At 42.5% G+C, this 20837-nt stretch overlaps 1 protein-coding gene and 1 pseudogene across 3 annotated transcripts in view; one reads left to right on the top strand and one right to left on the bottom strand.

Annotated features, from left to right (window-relative positions):
- The window catches only part of AUH (AU RNA binding methylglutaconyl-CoA hydratase), a 167738-nt gene extending 147694 nt beyond the window's left edge, over positions 1 to 20044 (bottom strand). For 2 of the 3 annotated variants that reach the window (XM_075549755.1, XM_075549756.1), the window contains exons 1-3: positions 19749 to 20044; positions 3061 to 3128; positions 2867 to 2954 (exon numbers count right to left, since the gene is read on the bottom strand). In XM_075549755.1, the coding sequence (XP_075405870.1) occupies positions 2867 to 2954; positions 3061 to 3128; positions 19749 to 20007 (415 nt within the window). In that variant the 5' untranslated portion in view covers positions 20008 to 20044. The remainder of the gene's footprint in view (positions 1 to 2866; positions 2955 to 3060; positions 3129 to 19748) is intronic. The other variant, XM_075549757.1, reaches the window with a different exon arrangement.
- On the top strand, positions 7230 to 7361 carry LOC142449445 (U4 spliceosomal RNA; annotated as a pseudogene).
- Positions 20045 to 20837: the final 793 nt, after the last annotated feature.

Here is a 20837-nt window from a genome sequence, read left to right as displayed (position 1 = left end):
CCCTCATGAGCCCTTGATAACTTATAGATTATTATTTTGTCATATCTTGCCCTATCCGGAGTCTCCCTCCCCGCCCCCTTCTCTGCCGTCCATCTCCCAGGGAGGAGGTCACATGTGGATCCTTATAATCGGTTTCCCCTTTCCAACCTACTCACCCTCCATTCTCCCAGCATCGCCCCTCACACCCCTGGTCCTGAAGGGATCATCCACCCTGGATTCCCTGTGCCTCCAGCTCCTATATGCACCAGTGTACAACCTCTGCTCTATCCAGACTTGCAAGGTAGAATTCAGATCATGGTAGTGGGGGTGGGGGGCGGGGGAGGAAGCATTTAGGATCTGGAGGAAAGCCTTATTCTTCATCGGTGCTACTTCGCACCCTGACTGACTCATCTCCTCCTTTAGACCCCTCTGTGAGGGGATCTCCAGTGGCCGACAAATGGGCCTTGGGTCTCCACTCTGCACTTCCCCTTTCCTTCACTATGGTAAGATTTTTTTTTTTGCATGATGCCTTATACCTGATCCCTTCGACACATCGTGATAGCACAGCCTGGTGTGCTTCTTCCATGTGGGCTTTATTGCTTCTGAGCAAATGGCTGCTTGTTCACCTTCAGGCCTTTAAGACCCCAGACACAATCTCTTTTGATAGCCGGGCACCATCAGCTTTCTTCACCACATTTGCTTATGCACCCATTTGTCCTCAGCGATCATATCATGGAGGTGTGCACCCAATGATATGATTATTGGTTCTTTGATGCTTGATAACTAATCCCTTCGGAACCACGTGATCACACAGGCTGGTGTGCTTCTTCCATGTGGGCTTTGTTACTTCTGAGCTAGATGGCCGCTTGTTTATCTTCAAGCCTTTAAGACCCCAGACGCTATCTCTCTTGATAGCCAGGCACCATCAGCTTTCTTCACATTTGCTTGTTTACCCGCTTTGGCTTCAGCGGTTGTGTCGGGAGGGTGAGCATCATAGAATGCCAATTTAAAAGAAACAAAAAACATTGCCTTTGTACTTGAGCCTTTTGGTATCAGCCTCTCCTTTTTCCCCTCCCTCACCCTCCCACTCTTATGAACCCTTAATAAATTATATATTATTTTTTCATATCTTACACCATCAGCTGTATCCCTTCACCCACATTTCTGTTATTCATTCCCCTGGAAGGGGGAGGGTTGTTATATATCCATCACTGCTATCAGGTCCCCCTTTGTCCCCTCCCACCTCACCCCCCACCCCCAGACACTCCTAGTACCCTCATGGTATCGCTACCCCATTACTGTCTGAGGGTTTATCTGCCTTGGAATCCATGTGTCAAAAGCACTTACATATTCTGTAGGGAGAAAGCATTAAAGAGTTAGAGGAATGTTGTGTGTTTCATTGCTACCATACTGCACCCTGGATGAATCCCTTCCCTGTGGCCCTTCTGTGAGGAAATGTCCAATTGTCTATAGATGGTTTCTGGGGCTCCATTCTGAACCCTTACCTTCATATCAATATAATTGATAATTTTTGATCTTCTGATACCTGATTCCATCAACACCTCGTGATCACAGAGGCCGATGTGCTTCTTCCATGTGGGCTTTGTTGCTTCTGAGCTAGATGGCCATTTGTTTAGCTTCAAGCCTTTTAAGACCTGAGGCACAATATATTTTTAATAGCCAGGCACCATCAGCTTTCTTTACCACAATTGCTTATGAACACAGTGTCTTCAGCAATTATGTCAGGAAGTTGAGTACCATACATGGTCAAGTTACTAGAATAAAGTGTTCTTGTTTTGAGAGAAGACTTAAGTAGAGGCCCAGAGTTCATCTGCTTCCTTAATATTTTTATCACATAAATGTACGTACATAAACCAATACATCTATCTTTACACATTACTATATATATATATACATATCTATATTTATACCTCTTTATATAGTTTTTATCTCCAAGTTCCTGTATTTCTGTAGACTTTCCTCCTGTCCCACTCACGTTCACCCTAAAATCAATGCTCAGTAATTCTCGCGGCTAGTTGATAAATACCACCAGGCATTCTACACCCTCCTCATCGCCGATTTTAGAACCCTTACTGTTCCCCCAGCCTCCTCCTCTCCCTTGCTCCCCCCCACTCCCTGAAACCATCAGTCCTACTGGTTTCTCCTTGGAATTATTTATCCTATCATTTACATATGTGTGGGGGGGGGTGTAATATAAAGGGCCTATAAATAGTTCCAGGAACATCCGCTGCCTTTTAGCAGTTTACTTTCAATGCGATGGAGTGATGCCTTCAAAGCATAAGTCAGATCAAGTCAAATCTCTGATGCTCCATGACTTCTTATCCTTTTGATGGCCTATGGTCTCCCTTTCATTACTTCTCTACCCTTAGTTCATTCCACTGGCTTGACTTGGACTTCTTGTCCTCCCCCCACTGTTTTCCTACAACTATCTGGCTCTCTCATCTCCTTCACCATGTAGTTGCCCATATTTCATCTTTTCACTGAAGCTTTGTCTGATTATCCTATTTTAATGTAAACCTTCTGGCTGCTTTTAAGAGGGTTGCTATTACTAATCACTTAAAGTCTCTTTTGAGTAACTGATAGAGCATGCAATCCTATAGGTAGTCGATCCGATTTTTCATTACCAACTGATCACTTTACCCGTGTATTACAATACAAGTAAATATTGCAATGACTCGGTTGTTGGTTTCTCCCCTTCCTCAACAATCCACGTTGCAAAGGTTCCTTAATAAACAAACAGTGCTGACAGACAAAGCAAAATTTTTCTTGAGAAACAGTTATAGGAAACAAAGATAATAGAAAATAGGCTATTATTAAGGAAAATCTAGAATGCAGTTTAATTTCATAATAAAATCAATTTACATACCAGCACAGAATATCCCTGGAACTTCACTTCTGACTATTATGGTCCGTACTTTCTTATCAGATTTTAAAGAATCCACAGCTTTTGATAGCTGAACAGAAATAGGGAGGGTAAAGAAAAATGGGGAAAATTATTTCAGAGTTATGTCACATTTTACCTTAAAATTAGAATCAAAATAGTTTTATCATTACACTCACCATTTTTATAAGATTTTTACTGATTGCATTTTTGGCATAAGCTCTGTTTATTCCAAGCACCACAATTCCTAGTTAAGGGGAGAAAACAAAACAAAAAACAGTACAAGCACTTGAATTAGTGAGGCAGTCACAGTACAGACTCCTAAAACATGTATCTCATTAATTTGAGCCTGAAACTTAATAAGTCTATCATCTCACTAATGTTCATTACAACAATGTTATCATTACTTTGAATGCAGTGATGCATATATGTAAGTCAAATTAAAATAATATTTTGAGGAGAAAACTTTGACATCATATTTCCTTCTATTACCATCAAAAGTCCTTCTTTTCTTAGCACTACCAAGGTAATCTGCTGCATTTTACTAAACTGAAAGACAACTTGCACTATAGTAATACTAAGTTAGACTCAAGGGAAGGCCATTTAAAATGAATACTATTTAAAATGAAGTTGTATCATCTTTAAGTAAATACAGAAATGTTTAGTCGTCTTCAACTACACCTAGAAATCATCAACAAAACCTCGACACGTGCCAGGACTGCAGGAGCTGCTCCTAGCTAGGCGACCTGCTGCTGAAATCTCCTTCATGAGGAACATTATGAGTCAGCATCAACTAGATGGCACTGCTTTGGCTTTAGACAGTTTTCAGTAATTCCATCCCAGGCTTCTCTCCTGACAGAGGTCTGCTCCACGTACTCCACAACCTGAGAGTACCTCCACCCAACAAGCAGTTCAAACTATCAAAGTTCCTTTACTCCCCTCCGGAGACCAGCATCCACATCCAGCCTTCATGCTAATCACTGCAATTACATCAATTTTTCAATAAAGGTTCCTTCTGCTACCCTAAAGTAGAGCATTCCTAGGAAACGAAGTCAATGGCATAAAGTCAAGTAATCAGCATTGAGTTCTCGCTGCCCCGGAGTCAGTGTGGGTTCCAGAGACTGTCACTATTTATGGGAGTAGAAAGCCCTGTCTTCCTCCCTTGGAGCTGCGGTGATTTCGACCCATGCTGTGCCACCAAGGCTCCTACTAGTAATTTGGGGATGGGGAGGGGACATTTTAGCACTTTCCGACCCAAAAAATAACCTACCAAATAACACATAAAATCTACGATAACACTTGCATGCAGTAAAAAAGGAATGATATGATAAACACACCCGCTCTACAAAATAGAGAAAATGATGTGCAGTGTAGCTCCCGGGGGAGGAGATTGGCAACACCACTCTCGCTGCTCAGGGTGCTCCATGCCTGTGCGCGGCTCGCTACAAAACACACACTGAACACTGGCTCGTTTTCCAACCTTTCCTCATAAGAGCAAATCTCCTTCTCTGCTTTCTTTCCTTAGCAAAAACACTACGCCTACATAGTTCTTGTGCAAAAGCAAAGAGGTAAACAGTGAATTGAAGAGAGTGAAGGCCACTTGTAGGAAAGTCTACAGCTAGTCCCACTCCATGCTTAAGATGCAGAGATCTTACGTGGCACTCGATTTCATCATGCTTTCCAAGGGCTAGAGGTTGCAGGGGGTATGACTGTTATTTGTATGTAATTAGGTTACACTGAAGACAACAAGACCAAAAAATGTGCACACGTCCACTTATTAAAGAAAATTCAAAGATAAACTTCAGATCACAGAATAAATTTTCAAGAATTCCAAGTGATCTCAGTATGGAGAACATCATGAAAATAGTCTACATTAAACAGATACATGGCTCAATACTAAATGACACAGTCATCACTTAATGTGCATTTTCATACATGTCAGGCATTATTTTAAGTGCTTTACATGCACTGACTCATTTATTTCACGATCAAGAAACTGAAAGTATTTTCAGCTACTAAACGGCAGTCTAACTACAGTTCAATGACTATGCTCCTACACTGTTCAAGTTCCATTTCCTCATGAAGAAAATTAAGTAGCTATAGATTCCAACATTCAGTCAAATTTACTGAGTATGTACTATGGTGCCTACCCCTCAAGGAATTGGGGTCCTGGAAAAATGATAACATTGATAAAATAATCACAAAAATATATAATCCAAAATGCTTTCTGGTCTATTAATACTATTACAATAATTTGTCATCAAAATTAGAAATGATCTGAGATTAGGAGAGACAAAGAAAGCTTATCTAAGACAATGTTCTTTGAGCTGCAATTAAAAGATGCTTTTGTTGTTGTGTGCCATTAATTAATTTCAACTCCTAAAGATACTATATGACAAAATAGAACTGCCTCATACAGTTTCCCAAGCCCTAATCTCTACAAGAGTACATCAAAAGATCTTTTCTCCTGCAGAGGAATTCGTGGGTTAGAACAACCACTCTTGTGGCTAACAGTCAAGTGTTTCACTACTGTGCCATTGGGTAATACTTAAAAAGGACCAGCAGAAGCTAAATAGGGAGGACAGAGGCTGGATTCCAAAGAAACAGAAAAGAAAACACAGGAGCAATGACCTCATTAAAAACCCCATGAGGTAGTGTGAATATGACAAAAAGGAGGTACATGAACAAAATGAAAATGGAGAAGTCAGGAAGGGCTAGATAATGCCCTAAGAGATAATGTTCACTCATAAACACTAGTGTTGACTTTAAGAAAAAGGAATAAACAAGGGTTATTCTGCCAAGGTTATTCAACCAAGTGTCTGTTCCCCTAAACACTTACAGTCTCGGAAACCCTAAACATGAGTGAGCTGAATGAAATGGACTGGAACTGGTCATTTTGAATCACAAAAGCATATGGTTTACTATGTGAGGAATGACAAATTCAAGAGGAACAGAGTTGCATTCATTGTCAAAAAGACATTTCAAGATTTTTCTTGAAGTTCAATGCTGTCTATGACAGGATGATATCTATTCAGATGTTAAGAAATCAAGTCAATACAACTATTCAAATTGAGGAATTTTTACCAACATTTTCAGTTTGAAATTAATGCAATCAAGATGCATAAATAATTCCTGGCAATTGGAATGCAAAATTTAGGAACAAAGAGGAGAGTACAGTAGTTGGAAAATACATTAGTGATAGAAACGAAGCTGAAGATTGCATAAAAGAATTCTGCAATATGAGCAACTTCTCATTTTTACCCCTATTTTCAGAGGTGTTCTGTTGGCTTGTCGTCATTCTGACTCAAATCACCATTTTTCCTATTGTTTGTGTAGTATTACATTGCATAGTAATGTCAAAGTCTGTTGTTACCGTAAATGTAGGCTTGAGTTCCGTAAAAGAACTTTGCAGTGGTAATTAACGCAATGTCTGCAGAATCTGATGCTGAGCTCTGACTATGGTGAACCAATCGGTGATAAGAGTGACCAATAACTTTCCTAAAGTCTCACCAGATGTTAAAATTGTAGGTAGATTGATGTCTTCTTAAATTCAATGCCCATAATAATCTTTCACTGTATAGCTCCTCATTCCTTATCATTCAAGGAACTCATTCTTTTAAAAAGCTTGTTATCATGACATTTCTCATATGGCCCAATATAAATGTGTACCAGTATAATAATTATTTTATATAAATTCAGTGGATTGATTCATAAACGTTTTATGACTTTAGCTACTTAAGTGAGTTGTTTGGTTATTGTTTTCAATAAAATAATGCAAAGTAACTACTAAATTCTGAATGGAAATAAGTTGTTCAAGAAAATTGGCTCTGCTTTATTAAGTGTTCAAAAAATATAAGGAAATACCAAAGGGCTGACTTTGGAGTTAAAAAGAGATTGTTGCTCTAAGCCAGTATATTTGTTTATGAAAAGCAAAGCAGTCAGAAATAAAGAGAAAAAAAAGAAAAGAAAACCAAGCAGTTGATTGATGGAGTAATTAGAAATATTAAAATATTGCGTGATAGACTATATTGCTACTATTTGGGAAGTTAGCCATCTGTAAGCTAAAACAAAATTTTAATGAAATATTAATAAACTGTTATTTCTGTTTTTCTCTTTAAAAAGAATGGGGATTCTAGAACAGTTAATTGTGCTCATATGGAACTTGTACATGGATCAAAGGAGTACTACACGGCGTAAAATCAAGAAAGATGTGTCAGATTTGTACCCTCTCATCATATGTATTCATTCCACATGGTGAGAGAATGCTCCAAAAGCTGTGTCCTATGAAAAATGAGGACTGGAAGAAGGCTTATTAACAACCTGCGGTATGCAGAAGACACCACCTTATAGCTTTGCGCAGAGGCAATATCATAGCCACTGAGGCTCATCCGAGGCGCGGTTATGGCTATTTGAAAAAAAAAAAGACACCACCTTATTTGCTGAAAGTGAGGAGGACTGGAAGCACTGCTGATGAAGATCAAGGGTTGCAGCCTTCAATATGGATTACAACTCAATGTACAGAAAACATAAATCCACACAACTGGACTGGTATAGGTAACAAGTCAATGAAAAACTAAAGTTGTCAAGGATTTCGTCTTGTTAGTATCCACAGTCAAGATTTATGGAAGCAGCAGTCAAGCTATGAGATGACGTGTTACACTGGGTATATGTGCTGCACAAACCCTCTTTCAAGTGTTGAGAACCAAGGAGTGACTTTGAGGACTAAGGTGTACTTCTCCAGCCATGGTTTTCTACATCACTTCACATGCATGTGAAAGTTGGATATTGAATAAGGAAGAGCAAATAATCCATGCGTTTGAGTTATGGTACTGAAAGTATTAAGGACTGCCAAAAGAACCAACAAATTTGGCTTGGAAGAAGTATGGCCAGAATGCTCCTTAGAGGCAAAGATGGAGAGACTTAGGCTCACATACTCTGGCCACACTATCAGGAGAGACCAGTCCCTGAAAAGGAAGATCATTCTTGGTAGAGAGGCGGCAAAAAAAGAGTAAGACTCTCAAGTAGATGGATTGACGCTGTGGCTGCAGCAATGGCTCAAACTTAGCTGTGAAGATGGCCCACGGCTGGGTGGTTTATCATTCTTTCACATGTAGGATCACTATGAGTTGAAATCAGCTCAGTGGCTCCTAATACCACCAGCAGCAACATGGAGCGCACACAAAAATAAATCCTAAAGTATTGCGGTATAAGTTAAGTGGTGGGTTGCTACCCGCAAGACAGTTTGCTACTGACATGGGTGCACCACACCCATCAGCCCCTTCTAGAAAATATGAGGCTGTCTGTTCCTATAAAGATTTAGTCTTGGAAACCCTATGAAGGGTCACTAGGAGTCAGAATCAACTCAGTGGCAGTGTACTTGGTAGCACTTCCCTAAAGCATGCTACACTCATTCACACCAAAATGAAACATCAGTTTTGGCTTTTTTAAGGGACTCAAATCATAATCCTTTAAAACATTTTCAGAATTTAGAAACAAAAAGAAGTCTGAAGAAGAAAAACCAAGGATGTAGGTGGAGTGGGCAAGGTTTCCCAATGAAATGCTAGTAAGACAGGCCCTTGCTACGCTTAAGTAATGAACACATACGTTATCATGATGGAAAAAATTTCCTTGGCACAACTTTCCAGCCTTTTTGTCCACAAAGCAGTTTTCCATTCTCTTAAAACTTCTCATAATAAGCCCCCCGGCCATCTTATATCCTTCAAGAAAGTCTATCAAGATTAGATTTGGAATCAAAACAACAATCGTCAGAGCTTTCCGAGCTGACGTGTCTGCCCTGAGTGTGCATGGCCTAGTGGATCCCTTTGAAAGCCACTCTTTTCACGGGCTTGTTAAGGCACCCTAATGTGACTAAGATAAATGTATTACTGAGACAACTTAACTACAGGCATCCACTCCATTGGAATCCAATCAATGGCAATGTGTTTGTTTTTTTATTTTGGTATGAGTTGAAACCCTAGTAACAATATTTTTTTACCCTGGTATTATGAATGGTAAAGATGAAAAACAAACCCTCACTGTCATTACAGTCTATTTCAACTCCTAAATGACCCTGTGGGACAAAGTCGAGATGTCCCATAGGATTCCCAAAGGCACATATTTTCACGAAATCACTCTCACATCTTTCTCCTGCAGAATGGCTGGTAGAATCAAACCACTGACCTTTTGATTAGCAACAAAGTGCTCAACCAATGTGCCAGCAAGGCTTCCCCACTAACAATAAAATGTATCCCCGCTACCTTATCCCCCCCCCAAAAAAAAGCCATCAAATGTGGTCCATTATAACTCCAGTAAGTCACATGAAAACAGGGACTACCTGTACAGAATTTTGTACTATAGTCTGGGTGGTTGTTACTACTAATAAAAAGCACATTTCTCTTATTTTATCTCTTTATTGCTCTAATTTTATCTCAAAGATCTTTCTCCACGAAGACATTATTTTATATTATTTCATAAAACTCTGTGCAAAATGGTTTTCCATTCCTGTGTTTAACTACTTACATTTGATGAGTGTTTAGGCTGTTTCTGAATTTTCCCAAATAAGCAACTCTGTGTAGCACTTTGCTGGGGAACTACCGGAATTTGTGCGGACAACACAATTAATACACTAACGGAATCCAGTACATTAAACCTTGAAACTAAAACGCTTCATACAGACACACACACACACACTCACTCTCTGGAGTACACGCTTATGGCTCTACACTCAAAGAAACAATGATGACTCATATTCCCTATGCTATTGTTCAAAAAGGAAAACAAAAGCATATCTATTTGCAAATTATCTGCAATTATAGACACATTTATAGTCCAGTCTCTCATGGGAGAGATCTTATGCTAGCTATGACTGGCATGAATGAGAAGCAATTCTTTTTTTTTAAATCATTTTATTGGGGCTCTTACAACTCTTATCACAATCCATACATACATCCACTGTATCAAGCACATTTGTACATTTGTTGCCCTCATCATTCTCAAAACTTTTGCTTTCTACTTGAGCCCTTGATATCAGCTCATTTCCCCCCTCCCACCCCGCTTACCCCTCCTTCATAAACCCTTGATTATTTATAAATTATTATTTTACACTGTCCAATGTCTTACACAGTCCAATGTCTCCCTTCACCCACTTTTCTGCTGTCTGTCCCCCAGGGCGGAGGTTATATCAGTAATCAGTTCCCCCTCTCTACCCCACCTTCCCTCGACCCTCCCGGTATCGCCACTCTCACCACTGGTCCTGAAGGGATCATCCGCCCTGGATTCCCTGTGTTTCCAGTTCCTCTCTGTACCAGTGTGCATCCTCTGGGCTAGCCAGACTTGTAAGGAAGAGTTGGGATCATGGTAGTGGGGGGTGGGGGGGAGCATTTAGGGAACTACAGCAAGTTGTATGTTTCATCGTTGCTACCCTGCACCCTGACTGGCTTGGGAGAACTAATTCTTATCATTTACTTTTGCTACCAATCCTTCTCATCTCATAGCAGATCATTATTTTGACTCAGAGATTGGAAGGCTTGGTTCCTATATGAGAATATCATTTTTACTCAATGGCAAACTAAAATTTATTTTGGCATATTATCCCTTCTTTGATTTAAATTGTATTCTCATCATTTTTCATTTTTCTCTACTTGTATTAAAAAACTTCTGTTCTTCTGACTTCTCTTAAATTTAAAACTATTTATATTTAAAGGGTCACAGCTGAGAGCCCACATACTGAAATTGATTACTTCACTGTAAACTATATGTTCCTTTAATGTCTAGTTACAATTAAGATATTTCTTTTTAATATGTGAGCAGCTTATATCATCAATGCATTGGGCATTTCACTTCTAGACAGTAAAAGGGGCTTAAGGGCATACCTCATCAAACAAGTTATTAGAGAGCTCCAACTCAGTGAGAGTTACTGACTATATCCTTATCAATACCCAGTATTGTAAGCTTTTAACAATGAGTGGGGGGAGAGGGAAAGTTGTCATTTAAAGACAGTTTCTCCAATTCTCTAAATTTAAGATGAGCTGCCTGTATTTAATAATCAGGTGTGTCCAGACAACAGTTGTTACTGCACACAATGGTGACGGTAATTTCCCTAGAATTTACGATGAAAAAAATAGTAAGGTGGAATTAAAGAACAAAAAATAGAAAAGGATGTGAAAAGAATTGTATGAGCCCCAATAAATTGTTAAAATTAAAAAAAAATAGAAAAGGAGAGAGAGGTGATTATTCTCTAAGCAGCTTCATGGAAACAGCAGGAGTAACAACTGACAATGAGAAAATAAAAGAAAACTAAACACAAGAGAGAAGAATTTTTAAAGCTCTAGAGTTCAAGTCAATTTCAGTAAGAGTAAAATGATTTTACAGAACTCAGGTAAAGTACCTAACACTGACAGGGACGATTTTGAGTCAAGGTAATACAGGACACTCATAGCAATGGATGAAAGGGGGGGGGGGGGGGAACTAACCATCTCAGAGTAGAACTGGCTTTCTATAAAGACAATCTGGCAAGCACGTTTTTAACAATCACATTTTTTAACATTGATTTTGGATAAACAACGTGAAGAATGAGGTGAAGGAGAGAGTTGACTCACGTGCATGGCTGTACAAGAGGCCCCAAATTTGAGATAAAATTTATAGTCTTATCAGGACAAAACCAGAGACAACTCATTTATAAAATTTATTGTCTTATCAGGACAAAACCAGAGACAACTCATCCAGGTGAGGGAGAACGTTAGCACAAAGCCATACTGTGTAAGAATTTCCAGAAAACCAGCTGCTTACATAGGACATGGCGTGCAGGGCAAAGCGCCAGAGGCGTGCCCGGCGGCTGTACTGCCCTCCACTGCACTCAACCCGTGCGTCACGGCAACAGCCACGAATTATCTGCTCACAATGCTCCCGATTCCCAGGTTTGCTTGAAGGAAGTTAACAGGTGGCAAATCAGGTAGGAATGATCAGAATTCAACTGTCCCATCAGCATGTTGGCTTTCTGGATTTGGATGTGTCCGTCCTTGTTTTGCAATGCTGACAGAATCCACGCGGGAGAAGAAAAGCATGTGTGCAATCCAAGTGATTTTTATGAGGAAAAGGGAAGTTTCAGTCTCCAAAGTGCAAGTGTTTCTGGGAAGCGTGCAAGGCCACGCGGGAGCGCCGGAGGAGTTGGCGACTGGAGACGAAAACCCACGTGGACAGAAGACAGCAGGAGGAGCGCAGGGCCGGCCTGCTCAGGCCAAGGCGGTGCCCGCGCCCAGGCCCCGGACCCGCAAGGGCGCAGCGAACTAGAGCAGAGGAAGCCCGGCCTCGGCTGCTGCATCTCGTCAGGCTGGGAAGGCGTGGTGGAGGGTATGGGCCGACCTTATTGGCTGAGTTTAAGCGCACCTGGGTGATGTCATATTGCGGGTGCCTAGTCTGTGCGCCCAGTGGGGGCCTTGGGACGGAGCATGCTCAGTTCTGGATTTTCCCATAGGGGTCTAATTAGTGTGCCTGACTGACTGTCTTAAGTGTCCTGTGGCGCGGACAGCTAATTTTCACTTAGTACAGGGCCTCTGTCCCTATTCTACCTACCTAGCAAGGGCATGTCACAAAGCCATTTTAGGGCTGCTTGTATCTTCAATCTGAAGGTGCTCAGCTCCCAGTTGGATGGGTGAACAAAACCAGCTCTCCTAACGACATCCCTAGCTGCGCTCCACTCCACAAGCCAGCTTGCTGCCCAAGAGAACTCAGCTTTTCCTTTTCCTTGTCTTGTAGGCTGGGAAGTACCCTGAGTGTTGGTATAGAAAAAGGGAAAACAACAAGAAGGACACACACAGGTAAGGATCCAGGTGAAAGCTCACACAGCAAGGGTGTCCAAAGCTGAAGAAAACCTTCCCCTCGAGCATAGACAGCCCTGCTGAGGACCAAACTTTGAACTTGTAGTTGCTGAGTCAGAATACACTCAATGTTAGAGTGAGTAGTCAAAAGTGTGAGTGCATAGATTCTATTCTTTAAAGTCAAGGAGGGGGGTGGGCAAAGGCTTTTGCACCACATACTTCTCCAAAGAAAATACACAAATGGCTAATATGCACATTACCCATTGGTAGGGGTGGGAGGGTGCCCTTGGAGTGACTAATGCTCTTGAATGAGACAAATTAGCAGCCCAATACCTAGCCCACCTCACCACCTGGCTCCTTTAGTGAGATGCAAATCAAACTCACAATGAGAGACTATTTCACTGCCAATGCGCATAGAACCCTATATACAAAAGAATGAAATACCACCCAGCCCTGGAACATCCAGCCAAGCATTCTTATGTTTGAGCTCACTGTTGCAGTTAAAGTGTTAATCCAGCTCAAGAGGGTCTCCTACTTTATCAAGCTCCATGTCTGTCTTTCTTCAGGAGTTGGTCCCTCCTGATGACATGGCCAAAGTATGTGAAACAAGTATTGCAATCCTCATATCTAAGAAACGTCTGACTGTACTTCTTGCAAGACAAACTGGTTCATTCTTCTGGCAACCCATGCTATATTTATTATTTTCTATTATTCTAATTCAAAGGCATAAATTTGTCAACTTCCTTAATCACTGTACAGCTTTTGCATGCATATGAAGCAACTGAAACACCAGGAACACCTTAGTCCTCAAAGTGACATCAGGAAAAACAACACAAACGTTGGCCAGGACATGGAGCAAATGCTACATTTCTGGTAGGAATGTAAACTGGTGCCACAGATCACCACCTGGCTAACAGAATCGCCATTTGACTCAGCAATCTCATTGCTAGCAGTGGCAGGATTCAGCCTGTGTGCACTGGTTTGGCAGAATGGATATGGAATTCTTTGTTGAGTTGGTGAACTGGTTGTTAAAGTGGCACTTGTACTCAGGGTTCTCTCCAAGGTGGGCAGTTGGGCAATGTGGAAATCACAAATTTACATTCCTTACTCTTTTTAACATTCATCTGCACTACGGTATGTTCTAAGCACTGGTAGTAATGTTCGTTCCATCCATAAGTATAAAAAAATCTGACAGACTAAGCTTGTAGTATTCATTCGTTCCATGAAACCCTTTATACTTTTGAAGAAATACTACATTTTTACTCCCTTGCATTTGTAATTTCAGTAAACAAACATACAACATAAAGAGAAAAAGTGCCAAAAGAATCAGAGGGTGATATGCTGTCATTCGCTTTGGCTTTGTTACACCCCAAATTCCCTTGATATTATGAGTGAAGTATGCAATTCCAGAAAGTATTCAAAGAGCGCAAACTATTCTCAGAATAATCGCTGTAAGGTCAGAGAAAGAGGATTTTCAAAAATGATAATACCGTATATATACACTTGTATATAGCTGAGTTGTTCAGCACATTTTTAATGCAGTTTTTGTGGTAAAATTAGGTGCATCGTCTGATATGCGGGTCTGCTTATACGCAAGTATATATGGTACTATGTTGAAAGAAGTCACCTGTTTCTAATATATCAAACACAATGACCATTGTCTAATTGAACTACCTCTAAAGGAATGGGATCATGAAATAATATTTTCTTCTATTAAATTGGCATTCTATGATGCTCACCTTCCAGACACAACCGCTGAAGACAAAGCAGGTGAATAAGCAAATGTGGTGAAGAAAGCTGATGGTACCCAGCTATCAAAAGACATAGCGTCTGGGGTCTTAAAGGCTTGAAGGTATAACAAGCGGCCATCTAGCTCAGAAGCAACAAAGCCCATATGGAGGAAGCACACCAGCCTGTGCGATCACAGGGTGTTGAAGGGATCAGGTATCAGGCATCATTTTAAGAACAAAAAATCTTACCATAGTGAATGATGGGGGCAGTGCAGAGTGGAGACCCAAAGCCCATTTGTAGGCCACTGGACATCCCCTTACAGAAGGGTATCGGGCAGGAAATGAGCCAGTCAGGGTGCGATGTAGCAATGATGAAAAATACAACTTTCTTCTACTTCCTAAATGCTTTCTCCCCACCTCCCCACTATCATGATCCCAATTCTACCTTGCAAGTCTGGCTAGACCAGAGGATGTACACTGGTACAGATAGGAACCAGAAACACAGGAAATCCAGGGTGGATGATCCCTTCAGGACCAGTGGTGTGTGTGGCGATACTGGGAGAGTAGAGAGACAGTGGGTTGGAAAGAGGGAACCGATTACAAGGATCTACATGTGACCTCCTCCCTGGAGGACAGACAACATAAAAGTGGGTAAGGGAGACATCAAACAGGGCAAGAAATGACAAAATAATAATTTATAAATTATCAAGGGCTCATGAGGGAGAGGGGTGCAGGGAGAGAGGGGGAAAAATGAGGAGCTGATGCCAGGGGCTTAAGAGGAAAGCAAATGTTTTGAGAATGATGAGGGCAAAGTATGTACAAATGTGCTTTACACAACTGATGTATGTATGGATTGTGGTAAGAGTTGCATGAGCCCCTAATAAAACAATTTAGAAAAAAAAGAAAAAACTTGACAAACTAAAAAGTGAAAAACATTGCACGTGAGGATGCCAATCAAGAAGAAATATGGGAAATATCTTAAATTATACCTGTTTTGTCTTATGTCAGGTATTATTTAATATTTTTGCATTCATATTTAAAACTTTTTATTAACAATCCAGTTTCTTTGTATACCTCTTTTATTGTTCTTAAATTTTAACTAGGTAAAATAATTATCTACATTTCAGTATATCTTTTTAATATTTTAAACTGTCATGAGGGCAGTAAAAAGGTTGTAAATTATTTGAATCCCACCACTGTCTCCCTAGGTCTAAACCCAAAAGATTTACAAGTAGGGACTCAGACACTTAACCCACATGCCCATCAACAAACAAATGGATGTATCCAAGAGAGCTTCAAAAAGTTTTCAGAGGCAGTGTAGCAACAATGAAACATCCAACTTTCCTCTAACTCCTAAATGCTTCTGGCCCCCCTCCCCCCATGATCTATCATGATCCCAATTCTACCTTACACATCTGGCTAGACCAGAGGATGTACAATGATACAGATACGAACTGGAAACACAGGGAATCCAGGACAGATGAACCCTCAGGACCAGTGGTGAGAGTGGGCATACTGGGAGGGTGGAGTAGAAAGAGGGAACCAATTACAAGGATCTACATATAACCTCCTCCCTGGGAGACGGACAACAGAAAAGTAGGTGAAGGGAGATGTCGAACAGGGCAAGATACGCCTAAATAATAATTTATAAATTATCAAGGGTTCATGAGGGAAGGGGGAGTGGGGAGGGAGGGGAAAAAATGAGGAGCTGATGCTAGGGGCTTAAGTGGAGAGCAAATGTTTTGAGAATGATGAGGGCAATGAATGTACAAATGTGCTTTACACAATTGATGTATGTAAGGATTGTGATAAGAGTTGAATGAGCCCCTAATAAAATGATTTTTTTTAAGTTTTCAGGGAAAAAAGTTAGCATTCCCCCCATACCACCACCATCCTTTCCTCCCACTCAGAGGGTCCCTAACTGCAGCCTTCACAGTGGGTTTCTTTTGGCTGAAAATCTTTCTAAATTTTTTCTTTATACTGGGGTCATGTTGCAAAGCATAAAATCTTAAAAATTTGTCCATGACATGGTGACTTGTTTAAAAGTTTCACTATTGCTTTTTAGAGACACATAATAGTCCAATATATGTACCAGTTTACTTATCCATTCCTCCAAAGACAGGCTTTTGGGTTGTTTCCATCTTTTTGCTTTTGTAGATAATGCTCTGATAAACATGTGTGTGCATATGTATACACACATCAAAAAACATACATACATAATGTATACTTGTATTTTGTTATTTCTTTGGGCTATATACTTAATACAGAGATTGTGGTGACATGATATTTCTATTCGTTTAAGGATGTGCCATAGTATTTTCCATAAAAGCTGGACAATTTAGCAATCCCACCAACAGGGTATTCACGTTCCAATCTTTCCATATCTTCTCCAGCATTTATTATTTTATGTTTTGTAAAATTTTTCTAGCAGTGCTGGTGTGAGGCGCTAGCCCATCGTTGATTCATCTGTATTTCTCTTACAGCTAATGACCATGGGCACCCAGCACCCCGCTTGTCTCTCAGTGTGTTGTACTGTGGTGGCTGTGTGTAGCTGTGATGCTAGAAGCTATGTCTTAGCTATTTCAAATGCCAAGAGGTTCACCCGAAGTTAGCGAGTTGCACCAAAGCTTCCAGAATAAGAACTGACTTCAAAAAAGGCTTAGGCTGTCCACTTCTGAGGAATTAACACTGAAAACCTTTTGGAGAGAACTGAAACACTGTGAGATACTGAAAACCTCATGAAAGAGCAGAATGCTGTCAGAGAGAGTGTGTCAGAAGGCACTCAAATCGTAACTGTGAAAGAGCTGCCTTCTCAAAGTAGGATCAAACATAATTATGTGAATGGGCGTAAAACCTGTGCGGAGCTGACAGAGCACAACCCAAAATGAGAAGAAACAGTGGCAAACATCAATTAAAATCCAGAAATTGGATCTAGGAAAGTTGGAAGTTGTTAAAAATGAAATAGAAGGCATAAAAGTCAACATTCAAGGCATTAGTGGCTGAAATGGACGGGTATTTGCCATTTTGAATCAGCAAATCAAATGGTTTACTATGCGAAGAATGAAACAATGAAGATGAATGGTTGCAGTCATCATCAAAAGGACATTTCAAGGTCTATACTGAATGCTGTCTGTGACTGGTTTATCCTATTCTAACCTGTCCACATTCAAAGAGACCCAATCAATACCACTATTATTCAACTCTGCCGAAGTTGAAGGATTCTATGCACTACTAATTACTAGCAATTGGAATGCAAAAATTGGGGGAAAAAAGGAAAGAACAATTGGAAAATATGGCATTCATGAAAGTAATGAAGCTGAAGATGGCGTGATAGGATTTTGCAAAACTTATTGTCAATCTTTTTCAACAACACAAACCCTGTGGACTTCTCAAGACTGAATATATAGAAGTCAAAGTGAGCACATCTCCTAAGTCTCTCTGGGATAATATTAGTAAAATACACAATAATTAATAAAGGGATGAAATCACTTCATAATCCTGAGCACCTCCTATGAGCTTCATATCAATCTCATGTAGACCTCACAGCAAGTCTATGATGTAGCTATTATTTTTCCCATTTTGCACAGGAGAATTTTGAGGTACAAGGGTTTCCCCAATAACCCATGCTAAAAAAAAACATGTTAATATTAAATTCCATGTCTTATTAAAAAGTGCCACTAAATCTGTGATCGCTTCACTTCCGTCTGAAGCCCCCTCTCATGTGTTCTCAACCCACTGGCCATTTATCCCAACACACAGAGATCCTGAAGGACAGAGTAGCTCTGGTCTCTAGAGTCACAGCAACAAACAGTCTCACCTTTCCCCCTTGTTGAGACTGGTGGGTTCGAACCCTCAGAGTTAGCATCCCAACATCTAATCCAGGTCCCCAGGCTGTCTTTCAACCTCTCCAAAGTAACTGACCATATGTCCTTGGAAGGAAGCGCTCACCTCACCTGGCTTGGAAATTAAGAATCTATTAAACACTGTTGGCTTCTAACTGTTCCTAAGTAGGCTCCGAAGCGTTTCAATTCTGCTGTGCATAGAATCTGTGCCTAGAGGCTATGAGTGAGAAATGACCGTTCGGTACTTAAACCAAAAACCTCCAAACTCATTGCCACAGAGCAGTGGTTCTCCACCTTCCTAATGCAGCGACCTTTTAATCCTGTTCCTCCTGGTGTGGTGACCCCACACAAGTGTATGTGGGCGTATCTGCATGTGGGCAGACCCGCCTGGAGACCCACAGAGGAACCTAAGGCCATCAGAAATATGGTCATAGGCCACCCCTGTGAACGGGTCCTTCGACACCCGCACCCCCAAGGGGTCGCGACTCACAGGTTGAGAACAGCTGCCATAGAGTCTATCTTGACTCATAGCGTCGCTATTTTAAAAACAAACAAACCTGCGGCCCCGGTGGGTTTCCGCGAGCAGAACGCCCCACCAGGGGTCCTGAGAGGATCGGTCGGACAACAAAACTCTCTCACGACACCCAGAGATCTTGAAAGAAGGGAGTCAAGTGACAACTTGTGTTTCCCCGTCTGCTGAACTGACAATAGGTGTTCAAGAAATGTTTGTCTGAACTAAATGATTGGCCCTTTTGCCTTACGCCCTAGCAAACTGCAATTCCAGGCTTCCTTACCTCAAAATAAGCTTTCCTCCCAGCAAGTTACAGGAACACATTCCCTCCAAACCCGACTCTCGGTCAAATCCCTCCCTCCGTCATGGTTCGCTGACATATTTGCCAATATACGCATGCCAAATGCATGCAGCTCAAGGGCAGAACCAATAACAGGAGTTCGTCCCCAGAACGAACCAACACCAAACTGCAGCTACGAAAGAAAAAGCGCTCAAATGCAGAATCCAGGTGTCCTATTTCCCCAACTAAAACTTTCCAGGATACAACGGTCAAGAGGAAAAAGGGCTTGTCACAGCGGAACAGGCTTCAAACGTCTTCAGGTGCCTCACAAGAATAACATGCATTCCCACGGCAGCTTCCTTCCACCACCACCAGCTCTGAGACCGACAGTCAAAAGAAAATCTGCCGGGGTTTGACCTTGGCTTGTCTGCAGCGGATGCACTCGCGCCGGACCGCTCACTGACACGTAAAGTCACACACGTGAACTCTGCAGAGCGCCAGGTGCGATGCAGGGGAGTGCACCGACGTCGGCGGGTCCCGTGGCGACTCGGCGGGCTCGGACGCGGCCTCAGCCCCGCAAGGCGAGGACCACTGCCCCGCGGTGGCAACTGTGGGACTGCCCCCCACCCCGCCCGGTGTCCGAGCCCGCGCCGCCGCCCACGCCGGCCGGTCCCCGCCCGACACCTCACCTCGGTTTTCCTCCTCCAGGTACCGCACCTTCAACTCGTCCTCCGCCTTGGCCTCGGAACTGTACCCCCTCCACGGGGCAGTGCCCCCGGCCGAAGGCGCCCCGCTCTGGGCCCACAGGGCGGGCCGAACGCGCGGACTCGCCCACACGGGCAGTCCCAGTCCCAGGCCGCGCCGCGCGCACCCCGCGCTGACCAAGCGTGCACTGCCGGCCTGCAGAGCCCCCGACGCCCGGGACGCCTTCGCTGCTGCAGCCGCCATGTTGCCGGTTTCTGGCGTGGGCCTGCCGCCGCGGCTCCACCCCCACCGGCGCCGCCGTCCCGGGAGCGCGCACGCAGCTAGCGGAGGGGAGGGGGAGAGCACGGGGCGCGGGCACGCGCGGAGCCGGAGCCACGCCCCGCCCCGCCCCTCGCCCTGGCGCGCCTTCGCGGGCAGTACCTTTCTGCCCTTTAGTTTCGCTGGTTGTGCACCGCTTTGCGCGCCTTCGCAGGGAACGCTGCAGACTGCCTCCTAGGGCTTGGATGACGACGTATGACAACTTCACGTGAGCAAGGGCGCTCCAAAGAGCAGGGCCAGGCCTCCTAGTGGGTCAGCCACACCACGGGTACTGACTCCCAGGGATCTGATGATGGTTAGGTGCCTTTCGCAGTGGGTTCAGACTCAGTGACCCTATGCAACTAAGCACCGCCCTGGTCCTGCACCGTTCTCACAATCATCGATTATGCTTCAGTACGTTCTTGCAGCCACGATGTCAAAACATCCGTGGACGTCTTCCTGTCTATTCCTGATCAACTACTTTTCCAATCAGCACTGTACATTTTTCGGTTAGTAATTGGACTGCTAGTCGCAAGGTCAGCAGTTTGAAACCACTAGGCACTCCGAGGACAAAAGATGAAGATGGAGGCTTTCCACTCCAGTAAAGAATTACAATCTCCGAAACCCACAGAGGCAACACTACCCGACCCCATTGGGTCGCTGTGAGTTGGAATCCGCTCGTGGCAGTGAGTTTGGTTTCTTGGTTTGTTTGATATTCCTCTCCAAGGGCAGGTTCCTCCTGATAACAAATGCAAAGTAAGATAAAGTCTCCCACC

This window comes from Tenrec ecaudatus, chromosome 5 (assembly GCF_050624435.1).
Source record: "Tenrec ecaudatus isolate mTenEca1 chromosome 5, mTenEca1.hap1, whole genome shotgun sequence".
Taxonomy (NCBI): Eukaryota; Metazoa; Chordata; class Mammalia; order Afrosoricida; family Tenrecidae; genus Tenrec; species Tenrec ecaudatus.
Note: the sequence above shows the minus strand (reverse complement) of the source record. Positions and strands in the feature narration are given on the sequence as shown.